Raw genomic sequence first — 27,609 nt, forward strand, 5'->3', positions numbered from 1 at the left:
TTAAGGGATAATTTTTATATGTTGCTACTGTTGTAAAAAGCAATGTTTATAGTTTGGATGAATACAGTCATCAAAACGGAGAAAAGTGTTTATGATAAAGGTTTTTTTTTTTTCCAAGACTGAAGGTGTTGATTCCTCAAAAGTATTTGAAATGGCGCATCAGCGTGGTAGTAATAAATACTCAAGTGAGAACCTTCAGGGCTGAGGTGGAGAAGGGTTCCATGTGAACAGCAGTTGACTAATGGTCAGTCCCAAGGGACAGAAGAGATCTCTGCTCCAAGTAATCACGGATTAGCATATAAACTTGGTACGAGACTCGGGATAAAATTCAAATTATTATATTAGGACCATATATGTATTATGACTGTAAATTGCGTCGATTTGCCTGTTTTACTGTGAGGGAAACCCTTGCTATCTACGCCTGAGACTGACTAGGTCAGCCACGGAGTGAAAAAAGCCCACTAAAGTTCCTCGCGTCATCGACGGGATTCGAACCCGGGCCTTTTCCACCCAGTGTGGGGAGGACGCTGACGATACCATTGTGCTACACGCGCAGACCGAGACTCGGGATAGTGAAGAATAAAAATGACCTGGTGGTATAGGTGCCGACAGGATATTTTTCAAAATGTGTGTGCATGTGGAAATAATTTTTCGTTCACCAAATTTTCATTAAAATAAATTATGATGTTAGAGGTGAGCGCCGGGTCCGACGACTCGAACAGGCGCAGCACTGTTGAAGAGTTGACTACCCAATACAACATGGGCCAACCCGGAACAATATCTGGCATGACCATGCGTCACACCATGGGCTATACGAGCAGACTACCCCTACGGCATCCTCTCATAACCAAGGTTCATCAGTGTAAAAGACTCGCCTGGTGCAAAGAGTATGCAAATTGGATGTTAGACGACTGGAAGAAGGTGTGCTGGTCGGATGAGTCACGTTATTTACTCCACACCGTGGACGGTTGTATACGGATTTGGCGTTAACAACATAAAGCTCTTGATCTATCATGCACGGTATCAAAAGTGCAGGCCGGTGGAGGCGATTGTATTGTGTGGGGCATGTTTCACTGGCAGGAACTTGAACCTCTGGTGCATGTGGAACAACGTATCAGTGGTCTCTGCTATCGTCAACTGCTTGCTGACTGTACACAGTGCTTTGTTATACTTTTTCCCCGAATAGCGATGGTGTCTTCCAAGATAACAATGTGCCGAGCCATCAGGCACTTGTTGTGCAGGAATGGTTTGAGGAACACAGTTCTGACTTCCAGCATATCGATTGGCATTCGAACTTCCCCTTTATCAATCCCATAGAGCCCTTTGTGGGACACTATGGAAAGGCATATCAGGCGTATGGATACACCAATCACCTCCATACCTGCATTGCTGACCGCATTACACACAGCTTGGTTGGCCATACTTCCCGAGCGCTTCCGTCATCTTGTTGAATCAATACCACGTCGGATAGCTGCTGTACTCAGTGTATATGTACTCACTATATACACCGAGTGATCATAATTTAGTGATCACTCAGTGTATATACACTGCATACACATTTCTGAAAGTATTTGAAATTTGTGAAGGCAATTAGGAGTTTTTACATCTACACAAAAGGCAGCATCTGAGGCGTATGGTATTCCAAAAAGCAACTCAAAGAATTTGTGGTGAAGGAAATGCAAAAGCAATTGGCAAAAGGGTCTACAGCTGTAACAACGCTGTACCCTTTTGAAAGTCTCCAATTTAAAAATCCTTACATAAGTGGGTTACAAAGGGACGATTTTTAAAAAAAAGAATTCGTTTACCGTACAGTTTAGGAATTTTATGATCGCGAATTATATTTCATATTCAAGCAACCGGAAGTGTTGGGAAAAAAAAAAGGTTTTATTAGTTATCAATAACTGGAATTATAAAAAAAAAAAAAAAAAAAAAGCGTTGCTTAGATAAAAAAGGGTAACAATTGCAGTTTATAACGGAAAGGCATGATATAATTCTCTTTCTTGGTGATTCCCTTCTACTTTTGATTCTCTCTCTCTCTCTCTCTCTCTCTCTCTCTCTCTCTCTCAGGGTAACTCGGAATTTTTTTTTTTTTTTTGCTTGGTGCAGCATAAGCCTCAAGCTTCCTTGCACCATATGGATAATAATAATAATAATAACTGCCGCTAGAGTTAAGTTTTTGTAAAAAATGCATTCCGTTAAAAATATCTTATCTTTAATATCTTTATTTTTAAAAAAATAAAGATATTATTAACAAAATATTCTCTACCAATAATTTATTTGGAAGAAACAATGAAAATCATTCGATTAAATACGACGGGGAGGGTTGAAGAGTTCATAGCCTGAGCTTGTTGTTGGCGCATCAGTGATATAGCTCATATTGTGCCTGCTCACTAGTTTCTCATTTCCATAGCTGCACTGTATGATTGCAGCTTTGAAACCATCCACAATATTAACCAGATCTAGCACAATGGGGCTTTCACCTATTTCCTACTTAAAAAAAAAAAAATACCTGGCTTTCATCCATATTCCTACGTGACATCATTGCTGCAGCAGATGCATTCCTGGGGGACTTAGACAAAACTTTCTTCGCAATTGAAAATCAATGTATTGCAACATCGATGACCAAAGTGTATTGACAGCAACATTGAAAAGTAATATGTTTCAAAAATGCTGCTCTTGGGGGTAACACAGTTGGCACAATCGCTGTCCTTCCCACACCGGGTGGAAAATACCTGAGTTAGAGTCCGTCGATGACATCAAGAATTTTTGGGGCCTTTTCACAACATGACTGAGTTAGTCGGTTTCAGGTGAGGGTTGCATGATTTTTCTTCGCGCAAATTCTGGTTTTTCATCTAGCAAACATAAAATTCACATGTACACGCAATTTCGTCTGCGCAGGTAGCCCAGTGATATTGCCACCGTCCTCCCAATATAGGGTGGAAAAGGCCTGGTTTGAATCCCGTAGATGACGCGAGGAACTTTAATGGGCTTTTTTAATGGCTGAGTTAGTCAGTCTCGGGGGTAATAGCAAGGTTTTTTCCCCTGGCAACTCAGATTTTTCGTCCAGCAAAACAGGAAATCGACCATAGAACATACGCAATTTAGGGACATAGTACACATTGCACGGCAGATCAATTTAATTATTTCGGTGGTCTAAAAATAATAGTTTGGATTTGTACATGCAATTTACAGTATACACGGAGCAATATGGCCTTACTCGGTGATAGTATAACAGGATGGTTATAAAATAAGTTTCCCTATTCAGGAGGCCCTAGTGTCAAAACGGTTAGAGTTAGCGCTACGAAAATCGGTGGGTATGTCATTTAGGGCAGTGTTTCTCAATCTTTTTACTCTCGTGGCACATTTTCCAAAGAAGAAAAATTTCGCGGCACACCTACGTAGTCATAGAAGAAGAAATTTCTAAATTTCGCGGCACACTTGGAAAATTTTGCGGCACACTAATGTGACGCGGCACACCCTTTGAGAAACACTGATTTAGGGTATGCGAAAGCGATTTGTACAATTAAGAAAATTAGTTCAAACTTCTGCCACCAGGGGGAAAACGGTGCTGCACGTACGTAAAAGTTGTCATTTACTTCAAGACGCTGCTTACGCAAATGACATTCCGTTAGAATAAAGCAGAACGGCCAACGCCATCGTCAATAGCCATTATGGCACTTCCAAAAAAGGATCGTGCTCTTTTAGTAAAACTGTTATACTAGAATAATTGTATAGCTAGATAGAGAATGAATGGAACGAAGAGTTGCTCTTACGAAGAAAGGCTTAAGTTTTGAAAATTGCAGTGTCTGTAGACTAGACACCTGCGAGGTGATCTGATTGAGGTGTATAAAGTCTTGAATGGTTTGAGCAAGTTCAATACTGATGGGATTCTTCCTCTTGCTCAGAATAATCACCTGAGAGGACATAAATTCAAATTAAGGAAAGACAGATGTAGGATAGATGTGCGGAAGTTTGCATTTAGTCAGCGGGTAGTTGGTTGGTGGAACAGACTTCCATCCCTTGTTGTGGAAGTTGATAGCCTAAATAAATTTAAAGCTGAGTTGGACAGGTATTTGGAACGAACGGAGGGATGAAATGGGAGTGGTTTTTTTTTTTTTTTTTTTGGCTGATGCTGCATAAACTTACTTTCTTGCATCGTATGCCTCTACTAATGCTAATGCAGCACTACGTGAATATCGGAAACTTAAAGGTTTGGGTAAAGAACTTTTGACATCAGTGAGGCTTCGAAAACTAATAAAGAAATTTGAAGCGACTGTGGAGTTAGATGTAATTCCAGGCAGGGGACGACCACGTATCGGAGCGGAGGTAGTGGATGAAGTGACGGTTGCAATGGCCTCCAGGTCAGAATGCGAAACACTACCAGTCAGTAGTGCCACAGGGGTGTCAAGAGACTTGAACCTTCCTTGGTCTACTGTATGTAAAGTGCTTCGAATAATTTTACGCTGGTACCCGTACAAGATTCACATAGTGCAGGAACTAAAGTCTTGTGATCAGCAACAACGAATAGGTTGCTCTACGATTTCTGGCCCTTATGGAACTTGACGATACATGAGCTCGAATGATCGTGTGGTCTGATTTCACTCTTCATGGGGCTGTAAATGCAAAACTGCCGAATTTGGGGAACTTCTCGTCCATGTGCTGTGCATGAAAGACCACGCACGACTAAGTCCATACGTTACAGTATGGCCTGGATCCACAGCAGAGTTTATAATCGGACCATTTTTCTTTGCAGAGTCTACACCTCATGGCCCCTCCTTGTAAGGTACCATACACATTCGTGTACGGTACTGCGCTCTTCTAAGAGATCATATTATTCCCGCTCTGCAATAAAGGCAATGCTTGGAGACCGTAGTGTTCAAGATGGTGTCCCTCCCCATGTTGATCGACAAGTGAAGGAACTGCTCCGTTTAACATTCGGAAATGATCGCATCATTTCTAGAGACTTTCCACAGGGATACCTGAAAGACAAAGCTTACCTGGCGGCATACAGACGCTTGTCGATTTGAAAGCCAGTATTAAACAGCATGTAGCCAATATCCCCAATGAGATACTACCCGAAACTATGTCGCACGCAGTCCGTTTTCAGAATGTCATCTCAAGTAAAGGGAAGCACATAGAACAATATCTGTAGATTTCTAAGTTCTGATATTAAAATCTAATCCCAAGTTAAGTATTCCATCTGATGTTTACAGTGCCAATTTTCCCCCTAGTGGCGAAAATTTGAACTAATTTTTTTTCTTCTACAAATCGCTTCCCCATACCCTAAATGACATACCCCATAATATACACTGTCCGGCCACTTTATTAGGTACACCTACCTAATAGTGTGCCTTATTAGGTACACCTACCTTTAGCCTTCAAAACAGCCTGAATTTGTCTAGGCATGGTTTGAACAAGATGCTGAAACGTTGGGCGGGAATGGAGTACCATTCAGACTGAGTGTGTCACGCAGTTCCTTGAGATTCGACGGAGGTGTAGGCCTGCAGCGAACAGCCCTTTGCAGCTCATCCCAAAGATGTTCAATAGGATTGAGATCCGTGGACTGAGCGGGTCACTGCAGCAACGAAAAGTCATTGTCATGTTCCTGGAACCATCCCATAGTGATTCGGGCTTTGTGCACTGGCGCATTATCCTGCTGGAAGTAACCATCTGACTAAGAATAAACTGTCAACATGAACGGATGCACTTGGTCAGCAACGATGTGGTATTCAGACGTGAATCTATAGGTATCAATGGACCCAACGTGTGCCAAGAAATCCCCACACTGCCTCCACTACCTTGCACAGTAGTCGTCAGACATGACGGGTCCATGGATTCATGTTGTTTTCGCCAAATTTTGAGCCTTTCATCAACATGATGCACCAGGAACTTCGACTCGTCAGACCAAGCAATTGTTTTTTAATCCTCGATAGTCCAGTTCTGGTGTTGCTGTGCCCACAGGAGGCATGCTGCTCTCTTGTTCTTCATTGATAACAAAGGTATGCCATGTGGCCGTCGGCTGTTGTAGCCCATTCGCGATAAAGTGCGAGTAGTGGTCCGTTGTGATATTTTGTTCTGCACACCAAGGTTGTATTCTGACATGATGTGCGATATTGTGGCCCGTCTGTTTGCTTACACAATTCTAGCCATCTCCCTCTGACCTCTCTCGTCAACAAGCGATTTTCTTCCACAGGAGTGCCATTGAGAGGATGTTTTCTGTTCATTGCGCCATTTTCGATACACCCTTGAAACTGTGGTACGTGAAAAGTTTACGAGAACTGCCGTTTCAGAGATGCTTTGTCCAGCATGCCTTGCACCTACTACCATGCTATGCCACGCCACGTTCGAAATCCGTTAGATCACTCCTTTTCCCCATTCTTGTTACCGTTTATACGCTTAACTGAAACTAGAAAAGTTTTTCTGCTGCATTTATATCCATAACTGGAGTCATGTGACTTGCAATGTGGTAGGACAAACCGTTTGTGTACACAGCAGGGGTTTACCTAATAAAGTGACAGCACAGTGTATATGGCAGAATTTTACACTGGCTTATGGCCTTAAATTCCTGATTGAAACTGGGGTCACGTTTGAATATCTGGTATGCATATTCAGTGCAGAATGCATTTCTTCAAAGTGCAAAATGAATGTTCTAATCAAAGTGTGTTGGTAGTTACTAGAATGGGATGAATATTATCCTCTTTTTAAAGTGGTTTGTGTAACTTCTTAGAGGTTTAGAAGAAAGCTGCAGTATTTTCCTGGGTAACGCAATTTATCGTTTTTAGGCGCTTCAGCAACTTATTGCACCATATAATTTATGTATATAAATTGTCCAGATTCCGGATCAAAAACTAAGCTACCTCGCCTGAGAACGACTAACTCAGCCACGTTGTGAAAAAGGCCCACAAAAATTGCTCATGTTATCGACGGGACTTGAACTTTTCCACCCAGTGTGGGTTGATGGCGATTCTATCAACTGTCCTACTCACGAGGACCCCCAGCCATGCGCACTTCTAACATAGACTAAATAGTTTTCATGGTTAATTGCTAAGAACAGAGTGAGGTGAAAATTATTTAAACAATTCCTTTGTATTAATGATATTTTAGGGCAGAAAGCTTCAACTATGATATTAGTGTATTTGCATAATTACTACTTAGTTAAATGTTTTAAAAACAAACTGAAGTTTCTATATTGGCAGCATTAGTGTAACGTCTCATATTGGGAAATCCTCGCTACGAGTTCCTCCCCCCACTATACTTCAAGTAAATTACGCTTATTATTATTATTTTTAGCTATATGGTGCAAGGAAGCCAGAGGCTTATACTGCACCAGCCAAAAAAAAAAAAAAAAAAAAAAAAAATCCCAATTACCCCGAGAGAGAGGGGAATCACCAAGAAAGAGAAGAATGATGATATCCAGCTCAGGACCCTGGGTGTGCCAAGTCCATACTCACCAGATGTGAGCCCCTGGGGTTCTCATTAGAGAAGACTACTGTTACTTCTGGAAATCTCGTTTTGAAGGATTTCACAATATGAGACTTACAATAATTATACCAATCTGCAAACTACATTTTGCCTAAAAAATTCAACTGTGTAGTAATTACGCAAATGCACTAATTAATGTTGCGATTGCTTTGTTTAATTAAAGATGTTTGTGGTTGTTAATAAGTTCCAATTTTTGACTCGGAGTGGCACTGTCATCGAAAACTTGAGCACGAACGGAGCACATGTAGTCGACTCTAGTATTTAGTATTATAATGTCACTATTGACGAAGTGGATAGTTGTTTTTCTGGTTTATAAGATTTAAATGCTTATTCCCACTTTCACATTATTATTTTTGCTAAAATAGTTACATAACGCCAATGACTATTCCAAGAAACTCTGGGGATAAATTCCCTCTATTTGACAATGCAGTTAAAAGTCAAATTTCAATTCCTGTTGACAATTCTGCTGTTCCCAGGAAAAAAGGGAAGCACTACATTGTTTTCATATGGTTTTTGGTGACAGTAATAGTATCATTACTAATATTTCTTTGTGTTTTACGGACACTTAATCGTATTATATTAGTTAAGCATCCATACCGAATTTTTATTTATATGGAAGATGATATTTTTAATGAAACTATGAATAATGGCTCTCCAGATTCCACTTCCGACTTTTGGCAAACATCGTTACCAGAAGGAATTAGTTCAACAGAGAATAATTCCAGTGATTATGTCATTAAAGATAATCGAAACCTTACTTCTAGGACTTCCATATGTTTCAGTGTCCCAGATCTCATGAAGTTTGATTGCCATCCTGGTGCAGTAGGGTCTGAGAAGCAATGCATAGACCGCGGATGTTGCTGGCACCCATTAAATGCTAATATATCTTTTGAGAATATCCAAGTTCCTCCACCTCTTGACGTGCCGTATTGTTATTATCCATCGAATTATGTGGGTTATAGCCTGATTTCAATCAAGCAAATATCCCAAGGATTGCAAGCTGTCCTTCACCGTACATTACCATCTGGATTTCCAAAGGATGCAGTAAATCTGAATTTCACCGTCACCTATTTAGATGACCACAGACTAAGAATTAGGGTAAAGTTCAAAGTAACACTTTGATCTTTTTTATATATTTTATCCGTGCTTTTGATTATATATTGTTAATAGAGAACTAATAAAGCCTGTGCCATTAAAATAATAGGTTATTTTCCAGATTATGACATACCTCCGGAGGAGGTATGTCATAATCTGGAAAGAAGTGGCTTCTTTTGCTTGAATACATCCCGAATTTGGCCTTGCCCGCAATGCAATGACAAGATGTACCCATAATCTGTAGTTCAGCTAAATAATATGATTGAGAGATATTATTATTATTAGTTACATGGTGCAAGGAAGTCTGAGGCTTATGCTGCACCAGCCAAAAAAAAAAAAAAAAAAAATTCTCGAGTTACCCTGAGAGAGAGAGAAGAAGAAGAGTCAAAAGTCATGGGAATCACCAAGAAAGAGATGAATGAAGATATCTGGCTCAGGACCCTGGGTGTGCCAAGCCCATACTCACCAGATGTGAGCCCCTGGTGCCCTTAAATGCAGTACAATATCTTCAATTTAACAAAACTTTATTTTATTGTTAATGATTAAATCCAAATTTTGTTTGACGTTACGTCATGCTTCACACTGATTTTTGAACAAATTTCTAAATAATTTGAATAAAAATATTTAGAATTTTTAATTTACTTTGAGAAAAACAGGGAAAACTTAATCATCTTTAATGAGATAATTTATTTCATGAAATTGCGGCCATGTATATTTTTGCCCTTATATTATTCAGTATAAATTTATAAATAGATCGTCTGAGTGAAAGGCATGGAGTGGAAATTAAAAATTATAAGGAAATTGCACAATCCTTTGTTAACTGGATTGTTGGTTTATTGGCTGTCATAAGCAAGTACAGATTTGGTGTGGTGTGAATCATTCTCCCCTAGATTATTTCAAAACATATGTCTGTATTATTTGTAAACAATTTTCCAGTGTTTGGCTGATCTCACCTTGCAATAAGGATATAAACTCTTTGGTTTTTGGAGGGATCATATCAGATTACAAAAATAAAAAAGAAACTTCATAGGGGAACAAGGCTTTTTTTAAATATTTAATATAATAAAAGCTGTGTGCCCTATAAAATCACTTAGTATTGTCAAATGCTATCTTGGCCTCATTTAAGAGCAGAAACCTTTACCTTACAGGTATCTTTCTAAGGGGATCCTCCAAACCATTTCCTTGGTGGGGAGTTCCTAGCTGTTGCCTGATGTGCTTATACATAAATCTGACCCTGATAAAAGTATAGAAAATTAAGTACAGTTGGACATATAATGCCCATCACAGCCAAGAAGAACAGCATAGTTTTCATTTATTATTAATTTAGTTGAAGTTTTTTCTTCACACCTCAAGATTCATATAGAATTGATTCATTAATCACACTTACAGATTCACTAAATAGGGCTACCTGATATGGCAGACTACTACATCTTTAAACAGGCTCATAGTGGTGTCTCTTATTTTAATCAAATGACATACTAGCCTTTTGATAATGTTATCTTTTTAAAAGTAGTGCTTCTCTAAACGACTCTTAAGGGAAGTTTGTTCTGTCTTGACTATTAATACCATAGCATTACATATCAGTTAAAATTCTGTCAGCCACCTAAAACCTAACACAAGGTGATCTCAGTATTAAAGTATTTTTTTAATTACTTTTTATAATGAACAAAAATGCATTTAAGTTTTTTTTTTTTTTTTTGGTTTGTTTAATTCAAGTTTGATTAATCCCATGTGCTTTGTTTTTGTAATTTTCTAATTATTTTACTTTTGAGTGAATATCTACTGATATATCATTAAAGTTAGTAGAGATTTTTAGATATTTTCCTGCTATCTTAGAATTTTCCTACTATCTTAGAATCTTCTTCTCCATGATTCTGTGAAGCAGAATCATGGAAAAGGAAGCAAGACAGCATTATGTTTCTCTGGAATTTAAACATTACTAAGATGCAGCAAAACACATGAAATGCCTGCTGTTCAACATGCACTAATACAGATTGACTGCAGATAAATGAGCGATCCATGCATCATTGTCTAGATCGGTGACTGAGAATGTTGCAAATTACAACTTACTACAGCACTGCAATTTCAAGATACAAAGTCAGTCCCTGAACTTTTTTTTTATCACATTTTGTACATATCCACAGATGCCTTTAGGTTAGTAAAGGCATATTTGTAAAGTGAGAAATTGAAAACTTTTTGGACACTCACAAAACTCACAGTTTTGTGAGTTTTACAATATATGATATTTCAAAAGTATGTTCATAAAATTCTGGGACATATTCTAGTATTCAAAATAAGAAAAAGGTCAGGTAAACAACCCCAACAGCTCACATCTGATGAGTATAGGCTTGGCACACTCAAGGTCCTGAGCTGGATATCATCATTCTTCTTTTTCTTGGCAATTCCTTTCTACTTCTCTCTCTCTCTCTCTCTGGGTAATTCAGAAATTTTTTTTTTTTTTTGGCTGGTGCAGCATAAGCCTCAAGCTTCCTTGCACCATATGGCTAATACATATTCATTTTGGAACATATGAAGCTATGGCTGTTTAAACCTTAAAAATTGGCAGTGGAGTTTTAATGGTAAATAAGAATAAGGAGACATGCAATTATTGGATCGTTATTCTAACTAGGTACATGTCAGCTTATTCATATTTATTTTTTAATTTTTAATAATTTTTTTTATTATTCAAAACTCCTGAGCCATTTTTTAAAATTCAAACATCCATAGCTTCATAACTGTCCACAAATAGGTGAATATTTGTGATATTTTGTTCTTATTTTGGACCCTAGAATATTTTGCAGATGCTTTTGAAACATTTGCATTTCTCTTTCTGTCTCTAGACTTTGGGGATGGTTCCTTGGACTCTTTTTTTTTTTTTTTTTTTTTTCTGCCTAGTGGCATGATTGGGTTAGTCACAGTGTGTGCTTCACCCATAGGTGTGCCGGCAAGTTCTTTGTGGTCTTTTGTGGTGGGGTGTTTCAGGGATAGCTGGTGGCTGCTTACTTATTGTTATTTGCTATATGAGAATTGATCATGAAGTAGAATTCTTCAAATTGGATCTTGGTTGGATTTGCAGAAGTTTTTTGGTTCTACTATTTAATTCTACTGAAAGGAAGTTTTGAGGGTTCCATAGTGCTGAGGGAAGTAGGGGTATTTGATCCCATTGTGTGCATGTTCCTGGTTTTGAGATGAACGTAATGGTGCCAATGTGGTTTTTGGGTACTTTGTTGTCTTCAGACAATGCCAGTTTGTCATTTGCAATTGCCATTGGTTGTATCTAGCAATAATTAGTATAACTTTCAACAGATGGACTCTTAGTATGGACGTTAAACTGTTGATAGCATTATTTTATGAACAAATATTATTGGTTAAAGGAAAATAATAGTCCAATCAATCATATACAGCTTCATTAGGATAGTGGGAAAATTAAAGTTATCTGGAGAGCATTTCACAATTAGACTTCAGTTTGTGTACATGATTGTTGTAAGTTGGGTGTTTTAACTTGGGGAATAACTCCGCAGTGTAGACATCTTGTGCTTTTTTGATTTGTGTTGCTTTGGTAATAATAAATCTGACCCTGCTATAATATACAACATACATTCTAAAAAAATGATACTTAGTAGATATGCATAACGTAATATGTATATTTTCATATAACAGTTAAGAATGTGGGCTCCACACCCCTAACTGCTATATGAAAATATGGGCTCCATAAAAATTATAAATTGTCATTGTCTTACCCATTTTCAGAGTTAATTTATCAATGCATATTTATCAATTTATCAATACAAAGTTAATTTATCAATACATATTATGTTGTGATTGGTACTCATAGATTATTAAATAAAAATTTATTGGAAAAAACATACATGAGCAATATTGTTTTATTTTTGATGGCTAATTTTTCAACTGCAGGAAGAGAGGAGGTAAGCTTGTATTGTGCTGGTTTTTTTAAAGAATGAATATAAGGTCTAGCTTGCTTCCCCCCTAAAATAAATCTGCAACTGTTCATACTCAGATCATCCAATTTTTCTTTTGAACATGCAGCTTTTTTCAATGTCTCTTTCCATGTCAGAAACCATATTCTTCAAAACTTTCAAAATTTAAAAAAAAAAAAAAAAAAAAAAAAATGCTTTCCATTTTTTTAAAGCACTGTTGTCGTTCATTTATACTCATTGTTTATAGTACAGATAATAAGAATATGTATGTATATATATATATATATCTGAGAACGGTACACAAATTTTTACATGCAAAATGTGTAACAAATCAAAATATACAGCACTTGCTTATGGACAACCACAAATTTATATGATGCTCCTGAGAAACAGAGTAACATGGTAGTGCATGGGTTTCAAGCATGTAATGGCACATAAGTTCATCAAATAAATGTCTCTGTCAAATGTATGTGTAACTTGAAATGTACATCATAAAATGGCACATTTTAACAGGATGGTCTATGTATCATTTATAATTAATGTAAAATATGGATGAAAATTAATGATGTAACGAAATTTTAGAACTTAATTTTCACAGAGTTCAGTTATCAATGGACTGTCTGTTAATATGTGGTGCTAATGCTGTTAGTCATTATATGCACATGAACTTTGATATTGTGTATAAATTTAAACTAATGCATATTATGGGGTAGGATTAGAAATTATGTTAGATCAGATCAGTTGTTCATTGCAGTGTGGGCAGATTAAGCCTATATGGTGCTGACTAATGATAATGCTTTTTTGTGCCTAAAGGCACAATTTAGTAGAAACATGTCTATGTTTAATCTAATACTGAAAACCAAAATTAATGCCAATCCTAAAAATAATATTACTATATCAATCCATTCATCCACATGGACATTCCTGTACTACTTATTGGGAACTTTGAGAAAAAATGACCAAACAAAATGATTGGCTCTTGCATATCTGTTTATATTGTCCCTATAACAGTTTTACTAATATTATATAGTTTTTTTTGCTTTGTTAGTAAAGGCCATTTTTTTTTTTTAAATCTAAAATTAACATTTGAAAATTAATATTGGTTAGAGTTATCATTAAAGGAGATAATAACAGCAAACTGGTATTGATAATTATTTTTAGTATTAGCATTAATTTTAGCTTTTAGCATTAGATTAAGCAAATATGTTTCTTTAATCTAATGCTAAATATTAGGCAAATTTGTTGCTGCACAATACATGGAATGTAAGAATAATATCCCAAATGATGATGTGCCATACACTCAGACATATGGGGTTCTACAGTAGACAACCCATGATACACCCTCTCCTCACCACTGGTCATCATTGACTGCAAATGCTGTGGTGTCAGCAACATGCTGGTTGGACACCAGAAGATTGGAAATGAGTGTGCTGGTTGGATAAGTCCAAATATCTGATGCAACACGAGTCTATGGACCCATAGTGCACCCACTATCTTGGCAGAATGCAGTAGTTGCTTAATATGGGGCATGTTTTGTTGGCAAGAACTAGGACCCCTGGTGTATGTATGGACCAGTGTTTCACGAGATCTACTGGCAGCTCTTAGGTGACCATGTGCACCCTACCATGTTGAATTTTTTTTTTCTGGACGGTAAAGGGATCTTCTAAGATAATGCCCCATGTCATTGGCCTGCACTGTGCACAAGTGGTTTGAGAATACAGTGAAGATATTGCCCATCTTGATTTGCCTCCAGATCACCTGAGCTCAGTCCAGTTGGACACCTGTGGGATGTTTTGGAACAGTGAGGCATATGGACACACAACCATTGTCTAATCCAGCAGTTCCCAACCTTTTTTGATTTGCGAACCCCTTTCAACATAATATTTTTATTGTGAACCACTAAGCCTATATTCTCTGAAATCATATAATAGTTTTGAACTTTTAAATAAAATATTTCCAGTGCTATGTTTTTATAAGTGATATTGCATAATAATATATTAAATTATTATTGAGTACCTATATATAATAATGGCCTTTGAGAATGAAAAAAATTTAATATGGAAAACATATTTATTCAATAAGATGTACTTTAAGATAAAGTAATTGTAAGAAATCTTTAGAGATGTGGTTTTATTTGGGAATTTTGTCAAGCTGAATGGATTTACAGGTTTTTTGAAGGCCATCTTGGGATGAATTCGAGGGATGATTTTGATTTTCATGCTTCTCAACATCATTGTTCTTTATGCTTCCAGCCTTCAGCCAATAGTCCATAATGATTTTTAAAGTTTAAAAATACTATGAATTCACGTTAAAAACAATTTAATACTGTATAACGTTAAAATCCAACACAATATGCCATGCCGTAGCAAGTAGCAATTTTTACTGGAGTTTGTCTGACAGGTGACTGAATGGTGCAGTGTATATTGGCATGTTCGCACCCAAAGTGGGTGCGAATGTGTGGTTTGTGACCCCTCACTTTGGGTGTGGGGGTCACAAACCACAACTAAATATAAATTTTGAACCCCCTAGAATACTTTTGTGAACCCTTGGGGGTTTGCAAACCATTGTTTGGGAACCGCTGGTCTAATCCGACACTGTGCTAATCTTGCAGATTCCTGTATACATCTTCAGGCATCTGGTGGAGTCAATGCCTATGCAAATAGTGGCTGTTATCTGTGTGAATGGTGGCCCAACACTATATTAGGTAGATGGTCATAATTCAGTGATTACTGAGTGTAATGTGAATGTATGGACCTATTTTTAATACGCATTGGCTTGCCTTTCTAAGATATGAATACAAAAAAAAAACAGCAGTTAAATTACAGCCACAGAAGAAGATTTTGGGAATAAATAAAGAATAAGTGTTGTAGAGGAATATGTTCCAAAATTAATTTATAAATTACAGCCAATTAGAACAAATTTAGTGGTACCTGCTGAATGGCATCCATGGCCAAATTATATGAAATATTACTATATATGGAAATAAAAATCTAACAAAACATGACCATAATATGAAACAAAAAAATAATGATAAAAACAAGCTGACCATTGAGTGCCAACTTGTTTCAGGACTGCAAAGCTTACAGTCATTGCAGATTCATTGCATTTCGAATGTTAAACAAATCAATACATTCACATAACTGACAAGTAATCAGTGAGCTAATGCAGTATATTTGCTTAATGGTGGCCCTTATGCAGTGAGAAAATAACATGTAACAAGAGAAGGCACTCACAAAGCAACAAACTGAAAATAAGGAACAGAGTTAAATAGAAATTAACCAGGATATAGATTGTACCATGGGTGTTACACATGTGCAACATATACACACAAATAAAAGTTTGAGATTAATATTTATTTAATTTTAATATACTGTTAATTTCATGCTGTTGCAAAGCAAATGCTGATATCATACGTTGATATAAATGCTGATATCACTAATAGTTTAACTAGAACTGCAGGCAAAGACGAAAGCTATTCTTGCATTGCTACTATTGGTACATGCAGCAGTCTGGAAAGCAAGGTGTCTGAGATGTCAGGCCCTGCTGTGGGTCATCATGGAACAAAGAAATACATGGGCTGTGTTAGGGTAACTAAGAGTAAGAACACATGCATGTATACAGAGAGTGGTGATCAATGGACACTGCTCTTTGTGGACCAATGTTATTTGTGGAGTCCCCCCATGGTTCAATTTTGGGTCCATTGTTGTTTTCCGTTTTTATTAATGATATTGATGAAGGTTTATCAGGCTTAATGTCTAAATTTGCAGATGATACGAAGGTTGGCAGGGTTGTTAATGACAGTGCACTACTGCAAGAGGATCTAGAAACATTATGGGCTGAGAGTATGGCTTACAATACTGGTCAAAATCTTAATACTGGTATTTTTAATTTATGAAACCGGGATACCAGTATTAATACGGGTATTCCAAAAACAAACATTTTTCTCAATAAATTTTGATGACAATTAGGTGCAATAAAATAAGACAAAAAACAAGTACTGTAATTATTTGAATTCATGTTTTAAATAAACTTTTATTGCAATAATAAATATTCTGAAAAAAAAAAATCATTAAAATACAGTTATTCTAAACACAAATACATATTGTTACTGCAAAGTTTAGTTATGTTTAAGCATCCACACTACCTGTATGAATAAAGTGAGCTCTTAAGAAACATAAGCAATCAATAGTATTATCTTTTAAAATGGATCTAATTTTGGTACATAACGGTATTTGATTAGTGGCAGAAAATGCCCTTTCGGATTCTATTCTGGTACTGAGATAATCGTAGACGATCTCAGTTCATATTTTCTAGGCTTTGAACTTTTTTAGCAAAAATAGTTAAAAAGTATTTCATTAATTTTCGTCTCTAGTTCATCTTTTAAAATCTCATTGGAGTCAGGTAATTTCTTATTTTGGAAAGAATTTGCAGAACGTTGATGTTCTGTTACATGTTGGTCTTCCATGGTTTAATTATGTTCATCATTTTCTGAAGGAGAAAGACGTTTTATTAAGCAAAGTATAATTTTCACTGTAGTATCTTTACTGAGTCTGGGAGAGAGCAAAGAGTGGGGATGAGGAATAAAGAAGAGAGAAAAGAGTGCAGTTAAGGAATTCTTTACGTATATAAATGCAAAGAACAGAAGGACAAATCAGATTGGACCCTTATGTAATGGATGTGGGATAGTATTAGATAATGTAGCTGAAGTTGCAGATGAACTCAACAGTTACTTTGCATCGATATTTTCATAAAAAAAACCCTTTGTGTCAATGAGATATTATGGAAGTGAAGTTGAAAAAAAAATGTAATTAATGACGTTGAAATTTCAAATGATTATTTAATGAGAACTTTCGTGCCTGCAGGCTAGTAAGGCTCCTGTGGTTGATGGCATATACCCTATAATCGTAAAGGAGGCGGCAAGTGAGTGCATTGAACCATTAAGGCTAGTTATGAGAGCATCACTGGACAGGGGAGATTCCGTTGGATTGGTGTAAATTGGAACATAAAGGCAGTTCTAGGAGTGTAACGGGAAATTACTGACCGGCCAGTCTAACTTCAGTAGTAGGGAAGATCATGGAGGCAATGATCAAGGGTGGAATTCAGGATCATTTAGATGGAAATGGAATTCTGTAGGATACACAGCATGGTTCTGTAAAGGGAAAATCATGTTTAACAAATCTGGTTAGCCATTTTGACAGGTCACTCGTGAGCTGGATTTAGGGAATAATTTCGACAATGTTTCTTTGGATTTCAGTAAAGCATTTTACTCAGTCCCACATGATTGGTTACTTTATAAGTTGGAGCAGGCTGGAATCATAGGGAAAATCCTTAGATGGATAGCACAATGGCTTGAGGGCACCAGGCAGAGGGTTGTGATAAATGGTTATTCCTCAGATTGGGTTAATGTAAGAAGTGGGGTTCCCCAAGGAACAGTATTGGGACCACTGTTTGTTTTTGATTATCTTAAATGACAGGGATGGAGGACGTGAGGTCTAAACTTGCAGATGATGTAAAGATCAGTAGAGTAGCTAATGATCGCTGCCAAACAGAGCTTCTTCAGAGTGACCTAGATAGACTTCCGGGATGGTCAGTGGAGGAACGGGACTTGGGAGTTACGATATGGTCAGACATGAAGTTGTCAGAGAATTGTGGACAGGTTGCAATGTTGCATGGTGTCCTATCGATGATTTATCGAACATTTGGTAGTAGAAATAACGACGTCATAATCACATAAAACTGATTTTATAACCTTTATGTGATTAAATTATTAACAATTATTTTTTTTTAAATTAGTACCGAAAAACCAGTATTTCAGTACCGAGATCCTGGGATCCCAGTATTGTAAGCCTTAGCTGAGAGGTGGCAAATGAAGTTTAACATTGACAAATTCAAGGTGCTGCATATGGGTAGCAGTAACCCCAGAGTAACATATAAAATGTGTGGTACTACACTCAAGCTGGTAGAGAATGAAAAGGACCTGGGGGTAATTGTGCAGTCAGATATGAAGTTTTCTGAGCAGTGTGGACAGTCTGCAAGAGTAGCTAATGCTGTCTTGTCAATGTTATATAGGAATTTTTCTAGCAGAGAAAAAAGGAGGTGATTATCTCCTTGTATAAGGCAATGGTCAGGCCACACCTTGAGTACTGTATACAGGTCTGGAGGCCTCATTTTAGGAAGGATGTAGAGTTGCTAGAACGAGTACAGAGAAGGGCAACAAGATTGGTGAGAGGAACAAAGGGGGTTCTCTTACCAGGAGAGGCTTAAATTCTGTAAGTTGCAGTGTCTGGAGACTAGGCACCTGCAAGGTGATCTGATTGAGGTGTACAAGACCTTGATTGGTTTGAGCAGGCTCAATGCTGATGCACTGAGCAGGCCTCTTGCCCAGATTAATCGCCCGAGGGGTCATAAATTCAAATTGAGGAAAGACAGTTGTAGAATAGATGTGCAGAAGTTTGCCTTTAGCCAGCATGTGGTTGATTGCTGGAACTAACTTCCATCTCTTGTCGAAGAAGTTTGACAGGTTAAATAAATTCAAGGCAGAACTAGACAAACACTTGGAAAGAATGGATGGGTGAAATGGGAAGGGTTTTTTTTTTGCTGATGCTGTATAAGCTTGCTTTCTTACATCATATGCTTCTACTAATGCTAATATTTGCATGTACACCAATGCTAGGAGAATTGTAAATAAATTTGAAGTACTGATTAATTTATCAAATGCAGACATATTAGAAATATCAGAGAAGTGGTATCACTCAGACATAAGTAATGCTAAATTTGAATATGGGGAGTACAATGTATACAGCAAGGACAGACAGAACAGGAGAGGTGGAAGGGTTATGCTCTTAGTTAAGAAGAATAGTAAATCTAAGGCAGTGCTTCCAGATGACTTGGGTGATGAATGGAATGTTGAGTAGGTTTGGTATGATATAAGCACTGGGAAAACAAAATTGAAAGTAGAAGTGTGTTATAGGCCTAATAACTGTGATGGGTATACCAAACAGCTATACAGGGAAATAGAGTGGGTCAGAAAATCAGAATGTCTCATATTGGGGCATTTTTACTTTCCAGATGCTGTTTGGAATTTGTGGGTTGGTCAGTCACACACACTGGCAAGACTTTTGTGGATTTCTTGGATGACTGTTTTCTGCAGTAGCATGTTAGAGGCAACAAGAGAAACTTTGATCTGGTTATCAGCAGTGATTCTTCGTGCATTAAGAATCTGCAGGTAAAAGACCGAGTGGCATCAGAGTGTACTAATGTGGAATTTAATTAATGACATGACTACTGTCGAGGGGTTTTGCTTTCGTAAGGGTGACTACAGAGGTCGCAGACAGTTTTTAAATTGTGTGCAGTGGAACCAACTGATGATGTTACCAACAGCAAATTCTAAATGGGACGTATTCAGGGAAGTAATCAAAGAAGCTACTATGCTTTTTGTACTAATAGAGAAATACTGTTTATGGCTTAGAGCTAAATGGATGTCAGATGAAGTATTGAGACATGTGGCAGAGAAGAAATGTGCATGGGATGCATATAAATTATCAGGTGATACAGAAGACATTAGTCTGTAATCAAGTCACAAAGGAGGTTAGGCAAGCTAAGATTGTGAGAAGGCAATAGCAAAGAATTCGTAGAAAAACAGCAAAGACGTTTATGCTTATATTAACAGTAGTAGTATGGGGTTTAATCACATTGGGCCACATGATGTTTATGATTCAACTGTTGATGACCCTGCTCAGGTTGCAGACAAATTGAATAGGTATTTTGCATCTACATTCATACATGAGGAATTCTTTTGGGTAAGGGATGCCAGAAGTTAATCAAACTCTAACAAGGAGCTAAATGATTTTTTGATAACTGAAAGGAAAGTGGAGGAGAAATTGAGGATGGACATGAAAAAAAGTTCCTGGTATGGATGGAATCTATCCGGTTATATTAAGGGAGGCAGCAAAGGAGGTAAGTAAACCCTTAGCCATAATTATGAGAACATCCTTGGACTCGGGGGAGGTCCCCATGGATGGACTGGAGATGTGCAAATATATCCCCATTTCATAAAGGGGAATCAAAAGGCAACATGAGTAATTCTTTTAATCTTTTAGCTTTTAGCTTAACATCTGTTCCATGGAAAATAAATGCAATCACTGGTTAAAGAAGTAATGCAGGACCATGTGGACAGGCATGCAGTTATACTGCAATTGCAGCATGAATTTGATGGGCCAAATAGCCCTGAAACGGTGCCGTCTGGGTGGTGGTATCCATCTGAGAATAAGTAACATTGGTCTTCTCCTTAGGTGAAGCGTTACTTATTCGAAGTAGTGCAATATCATGGCAACTCGTTGTGAAGGTATTCACAATATGAGATATAACTTAAAACGATGCCGTTTTACTAATATTCTGATTTATTCAGATATAGCTATGTATTTCTGATGCGTTTGCACTATATTTATACATAGTCTAGACTCCTTCATAGCTTGAGGCTTATGCCCTAAACGCTTGAGTCTAAATACATGATACGCCATCAGGCATCTCTCATATTGTGGAGTTATACTTCATAACTGTTTTGCCATCATTGCATCACTCGGGTACCTACCCACCCACCGAAGAAGGGCCAAATAGCCCTGAAAGGGTACCTGCCCACCCACTGATGATCGGCCAATAGCCGTGAAACAGAGCTGTCTAGAGGCTAGTTTGTGAATTGTTTCGTTCATTGGGGTTCTACTCGTTCTGAAGGTTGAGGAAAGCGTCCGATCGTATCAAGAGGTTAGCGGCGGTCCTTTCAGCTGAGGTTACCCCCTTTGTGGGGAACCTCCTTTCGGAGGGTAGTAAGTGATTGATTTTCTTTTGTTTTACATTTCTGTGAAATTTATTTCTGCCAAGTTAGATATTTTTTTTCTCATTTTGCTGGTGTCAGGCAGGACACGGGATTTTTTATCTATTCATTTTCCTTAAGGAACCGAGATTAATTATGGCACAGTTCTTTTTTAGAGAAAGAACAGTGGAGTTTCAGACTACAGAGGTTTGTCCAATTAGAGAGATAATGCGAGGAGTGACTCAGGTTGTTTCGGTTCACAAGATAAAAGGATTAACTCCATTACCGAGGCAGAAATATCAGTTGGTCTTGAAAACAATAGAGGCAAGAGAAAAGGTTTTGAAAGGGTTTTCCATTAGAAACGTAATGATCAAACCTGTGCAAATTGGTAACATACGCAAAGTGGTTACTATTGACAGGTTTCCGGTAGAAATGTCTAATAGTCCTGTCGAGAGCTTTTTTAACAAGTTTGGTAAAGTTGTTAAGATTCAGAGGAAAGAATATGAGGAATGGCCAGGTGTAGAAACAGGTACGGTGCAAATTCATATTGACATGAAAACGCCCGTGTCAAACATCATCGATTTGATGGGTCATAGGTTATTAATAAATTACCCAGGAGTTCAGAAAGTTTGTTTGAGGTGTGGAGGTAAAGACCACTTGGGAGCAGAATGCCAAAAATCACGTTGCTTTAACTGTAATGGCACCGGTCACATTACGGCCATCTGCCTTAAAAATTGTAAAAAATGCGGAGCTTCCACGCATAAATTCATTCAATGCCCGGAACGCACGTTTGCCGGAAGAGTTGCTGGTGGGGGAGGACAGCAGCAAGCGAGCGAGCCGCCAAAAGATATGCCGAACGTGGAAACTATAGTAGCGCAGAGGGGTGAGACGCAGGTTAAAGAAATCACACCAACTTTTACAATAGCGTACGATATATCGGAACACGCGGAACTAACCGAGGATACGGAAGCGGACAATATAGTACCAAATGTACATAAGCGGGGGGAGACGGAAGAAATAAGCGGTAAAAGTAAAAGAGCAAAAGGGGAAACAGAGGAAATTCAAGAAGAGACCGAAACAAAAAAAGTAGAGGGGGAAGAGGTATCAATTTTGTCAGGTGGTAAGAAAGATTGCAAAGCACTTTCGGGGTCTGATTCGGATTCAGATGGCATACACACGAGGGAATACGAAGGAATAGAATGGTTAAATGTAGTAGGAAACACAAAAGAATACAGGGAATATAGGCAAAGTTTGGCGGAAATTGTTAAAACTCGAGGAGAACCGAATTTTCTTTGGAATGAAAACGAGGAGGGTCAGGTAGTGAATATTCAATTCAGTTGGGGTGATTTCGTTATTTCCAATATTAAAAACAAGAATGTTGGAGATCTCGCTGTGTTGCTCACCAGTAACAAACTAAAGTTAAATGCCGAACATAGGAATATCTTAGCAGAAGTTCTAGTAAAGTTCTGCTCATAATGTCCGGAATAACATTTATGTCGTTAAACGTACAGGGTCTGAGAGCGATTAACAAACAAAGGATGATATGGCAAATTATGATGAACATGGGGGTGAAGATTTGGTTCCTACAAGAAACCCACTTCGCAAGTTTAGCAGACATCCAGCAGTTTCAAAACAGATACCGGTTGTTAGGATTTTGGAGTTTTGGGACAAATCGATCCACAGGGGTGGGAATAGTAGTGGTTCCTCCAATTTTAGGGACTGTACGACTGGCGGGTAGGGATACAGAAGGTCGGGTTGTGGCAGTGGATTGGAGTTATGGGGGGCGCACAATTAGACTAATCTGTGTCTATAGTCCAAATTCCACTTTAGAAAGGAAAACTCTGTTTCAGGGGCTGGGAAACTATATGAGGGGGGGTGCAGTGGGTTATAATGGCAGGGGACTGGAACTGCGTTCCTGACCCCATTATGGATAAAATTCTGGCTGGTGCCCCGCAGTATGGTACAGGGGGGGTTCGCGAATTAATCGAGGTTTGTACTAAATCGGACTTGGTAGATGTCTGGAGGGAAAAAAATCCGGGGAAACGAGCGGCCACGAGCCAGTAATATAGGAACTAGGATAGATCGCATTTATGCAACAAGTCAGTTGAAGGATAAGATAACAATGATACGGCATGTGAATTTTGCGGGAGGTCAACAAGTTTCAGATCACATGGCAGTAATGTGGAAGGGAGATTTATTTGCGAACGTTAGTCTGGGAAAAGGCTATTGGAAGCTCAACCCAGCAGTTCTGGAGAGAGACAACTGGGACTTTACAACAGTTGTTAAACAGATAATAGAGCAAGGTGGAAATGAGTGGGAAATGTGGGTGAAAATAAAAGAAAGTGCTAAATCATTTTATTATTCCAAAATTAAGGAAAGAAACAAACAACGCAGAAATAGACTGAAAGATCTCTTCCAAGAAAAAAGAATTTACCAACGGTGTGGGGAAGAAAGGGCAACAGTAGAAGTACAAGCGATTATTGACGGTATAATATTGGCAGCAGAGAAAGAAAAAGTGCGAAAAATACAGCTGAAATTTAGGGAAGCTGATACTCCTTCAGCTGCGTTTTACCAAAGAAGACTAAGGCTAAATAATTTAGCCAAAACGGTTCAGGAAATTAAAGTCGATGACAACACACATTCAACAACTTCAACTATTATGAATAGTTTTGTAAATTACTATGAAAAAGAGTTTGCTTTGCAGAAAAAAGAGACAGTCAACTCCATTTGGGCGATTGGACAATTCACTCCCGAGCAAAAAGCATTACAGGACAGGGAAATAATTATGGGGGATCTAACTGTGGCTCTAAAATCATGTAAATTACGACGCGCGCCGGGACCGGATGGTTTGGGGGTAGAATTTTATAAGAAATTTTGGAACTTGTTAGCGCCTATTCTTTTGGCCGTCTTTAACAATTTTTTTCAGGAAGGGGTTGTACCCGAAGGCTTTTTAAGTGCCTATACTACTTTCATTCCGAAGCATGGACGGGATTTAACGAAAATTGCTAACTGGCGACCTATAACGTTGGCTAATTGTGACTACAAAATATTTGCAAAGATTTTGATAACTAAGTTAAAACGCGACGTAACCCAGGTAGTTAGAAGCACACAGTGCTACGGTATACCGGGGAGGCGGATAGAATATAACCTTTGGCTATTAAAAGATATATTAGAATATCGGAAACGGAAAAGTTATAATTTAGCGTTAGTGGCAATCGACCTAGAAAAGGCTTTCGATAGAATCGACCACGACTACCTTTTCTCTATAATTAAAGATACGAACATAAGATCTCAGTTGTTTACAGTTCTCAGAAATCTATATACATGTAGTAACACACGACTTTTGATAAATGGAGAAATCTCGAAAAACATTAAAATTGAAAGGGGAGTTAAACAAGGATGTCCGCTTAGTCCTTTATTATTTACGTTAGCTCTAGAACCACTACTGGGAAGAATAGACAGAACTGAGGCCATTCAGGGGATACCGTTGCCACAACCGGCAGAACAGTGTAAATGTATAGCATATGCGGATGATGTTACCGCCACCCTCACTACGAGTTATGCGGTGGAAGAATTTATGTCACTCGTTACTTCTTTTGGTAAGAAGTCGGGGTTAAACATAAACGAAGATAAAACTAGGATAAAATTGTTAGGGGAATGGGTACATCGCCCTTTACCACAACGAGAAGTGGAGTCAGATAAATCGATCCAAATATTGGGAGTTCCGTTTAGAGAGAGTCCCATCCTACCTGTAGGAGGACTCACCACAAAAATACGGGAAAGTTTAAAAGAGTGGGAAGTGGGACAATTTTCTTTTGAGAACAAATCTATTATCGTTAAGACCGTAATTCTTCCTATAATCTTATACACGGTGTTTATAACAGGAATCACAGCTAGGACAATGAGACGATTTTACGTTCCAACATTTCAGTTTCTATGGGGAGGAAAACGGCAAGAGATAGCGCAGAAATTTTTATTTTTACCGTGGGAAGAGGGGGGAATAAGTATTCCAAAAATTAATTTGAGGTGTAGCTGTAAGAGACTGCTGGATGTGGCTAACATGGTGCAATCTAACCATTTAGTAGCGGTACTGATAAAATATTTTATGGGATTTAATACAGCCTTAATTAAAGGAGGCACTTATCTAGGGCCTAAAGCAGAGACAATTCCTATATATTACAAAAAAATTCGGGATATGTGCACGCAGTTCAGGGAGAAAGATATAGATCCTTTTAAGGGTGGTTTAAAACATCTCTACTGGGCACTGTTTAACTCGGAAAATCCAGAAAAACCAAATTTAGGAAACCTTAATGCGCAGTTGTTTTTTAAAAATCTAAAAATTGGCGGAAACTACCCATCATGTATTGATTTTTCGTGGAGGGTTGGTTATGGAAATATATCAGTGAACGATATCACGTATAGATTTAGTTAAACAGGCAACAGATTATGCGAATTTTGTACCGAAAATGAAACAGTGTACCATTTATTTTATTACTGTCGATTCGCGCAGGAAGTTTGGAAGAGAATTTGTCGATTTTTGAGGATAAGACAGTTCACGCTGGAGGAGGTAATTTACTTGCAATTCGATCATCCCTTGGGCAAGAAAAAAATGTTCACTATATTTTTAATTACAGAGGCAAAATATCGTGTGGAAGCTCCGAAAACGGAAAAGGTTTGGGACCTTCAGGGGATCTCTTTGGGACTTGAAACAAACAATGTCTGCTTCCATTCAAAGGTTTTTACAGTTGGAAAAATGGCGTTTAGGGTCTGATAAGTTTCTGAAAAGGTGGGGAGAGCCACCTCTTCTGTGCAGTTTGGTTGGAGATGAGGTTCATCTAAAGTACTGGTTTTAGTTATTTGCAAAAAAAAAAAAAAAAAAAAAAAAAAAGCAGCACCTGGGTTTCTTTTTCGTTTATTACAAAATTCAGTTTTCTTGATAAAAATCTAGACGTCTTAGGTTCTCATCAAAACAGTTCCATGATATAGGTTTGAATTTTATAACTCAATTTGTTTGGTTAAATAGCTCTGGTCCAATGGGTTTTTTCACCTTTAATTCACAAATAGCTTTGAGACGATCGTCTAGATTTAGATTTTTTATGATTTAGGTTTGAATGTTATAATTCATTTGTTTGGCTTCATAGATCTGGTCCAATGGGTTTTTTTTCACATTAAATTCACAATAGCCCTGAAACGGTGCCGTCTGGGTGGTGGTATCCATCTGAGAATAAGTAACATTAGTCTTCTCCTTAGGTGAAGCGTTACTTATTCGAAGTTGTGCAATATCATGGCAACTCGTTGTGAAGGTATTCACAATATGAGATATAACTTAAAACGATGCGGTTTTACTAATATTCTGATTTGTTCAGATATAGCTATGTATTTCTGACGCGTTTGCACTATATTTATACATAGCATGAATTTGTCAAGGAGCAATCTTGTCTAACCAATCTGATGGGTTACTATGATGCAGTGACCAAGGAACTGAATGCAAAAAATAATTTTGATATCATTTACTTAGATTTCAGGAAAGCTTTTGATACTGTTTCACATAAAAGATTTGTACAAACTGTAGCGATGTGGCATTAAGGTCAAGTTACTGCTATGGATAAAGTGATAGTTAAGTGGAAGAAGACAGACAGTGGTTACCAGTGGGCTCTGCTCTTTGTGGGCTAATTTATTAGTGGAGTTCTCCAGGTTCAGTGCTAGGTCAATTGTTTTCAATATTTATCAATGATATTGATAAAGGTATATCAGCTTAATGTTTAAGTTTGCAGATGATACAAAAAAAAAAAAGTTGGCAGGGTGGTTAATGACAGTCATCAGGGAGTACTACTTCAACAACATCTAGGAAAATTCGGTCAATGGGCTGAGGAATGGCAGTTGAAGTTTAATGTTGATAAACTACTCATATGCAAGGTACTGCATCCAGATTGGTGAAGGGAACAGAAGGGTGCTCTTACCTAGAAAGGCTTCAGTTCTGCAAATTGCAGCATCTTGAGACCAGACACTTGTGGGGAGATCTGAAAGGTGTTTAAAGCCTTAAATGGATTGAGTAAGGTACTGCATGTGGATATGCAGGGTACTGCATGTGAGTAGCAGTTACCCCAGAGTAACTTATCAACTTTCATTCTCCAATACACTCAGGGTATTGGAGAATGAAAAAGACCTTGGGGGTATTTGTGCAGTCAGACATGAAATTCTCTGAGCAGTGCAGACATGCTGCCAGGACAGTTCATGGGGTTTTGTAATGATATACAGAAATAAGAGGTGACTATCCCTTTGTAT

General features: G+C 37.9%; 1 protein-coding gene across 2 annotated transcripts in view; it reads left to right on the plus strand.

The window, feature by feature from the left end:
• LOC150076737 (lysosomal alpha-glucosidase-like) overlaps positions 1–27,609 on the plus strand; it is a 154,263-nt gene that overhangs the window by 532 nt on the left and 126,122 nt on the right. The window contains exon 1 of one of the 2 annotated variants that reach the window (XM_090386528.1): positions 7,956–8,580. The exons of the other annotated variant lie outside the window; for it this stretch is intronic. Coding sequence (XP_090242654.1) covers positions 8,095–8,580 — 486 coding nt within the window. The 5' untranslated portion in view covers positions 7,956–8,094. Of the gene's footprint in view, positions 1–7,955; positions 8,581–27,609 lie in introns of those variants that run through there. 2 annotated transcript variants of the gene reach the window in all.

Source organism: Mastigoproctus giganteus, chromosome 12 (genome assembly GCF_048544385.1).
Source record: "Mastigoproctus giganteus isolate SK-2022 chromosome 12, ASM4854438v1, whole genome shotgun sequence".
NCBI lineage: Eukaryota > Metazoa > Arthropoda > Arachnida > Uropygi > Thelyphonidae > Mastigoproctus > Mastigoproctus giganteus.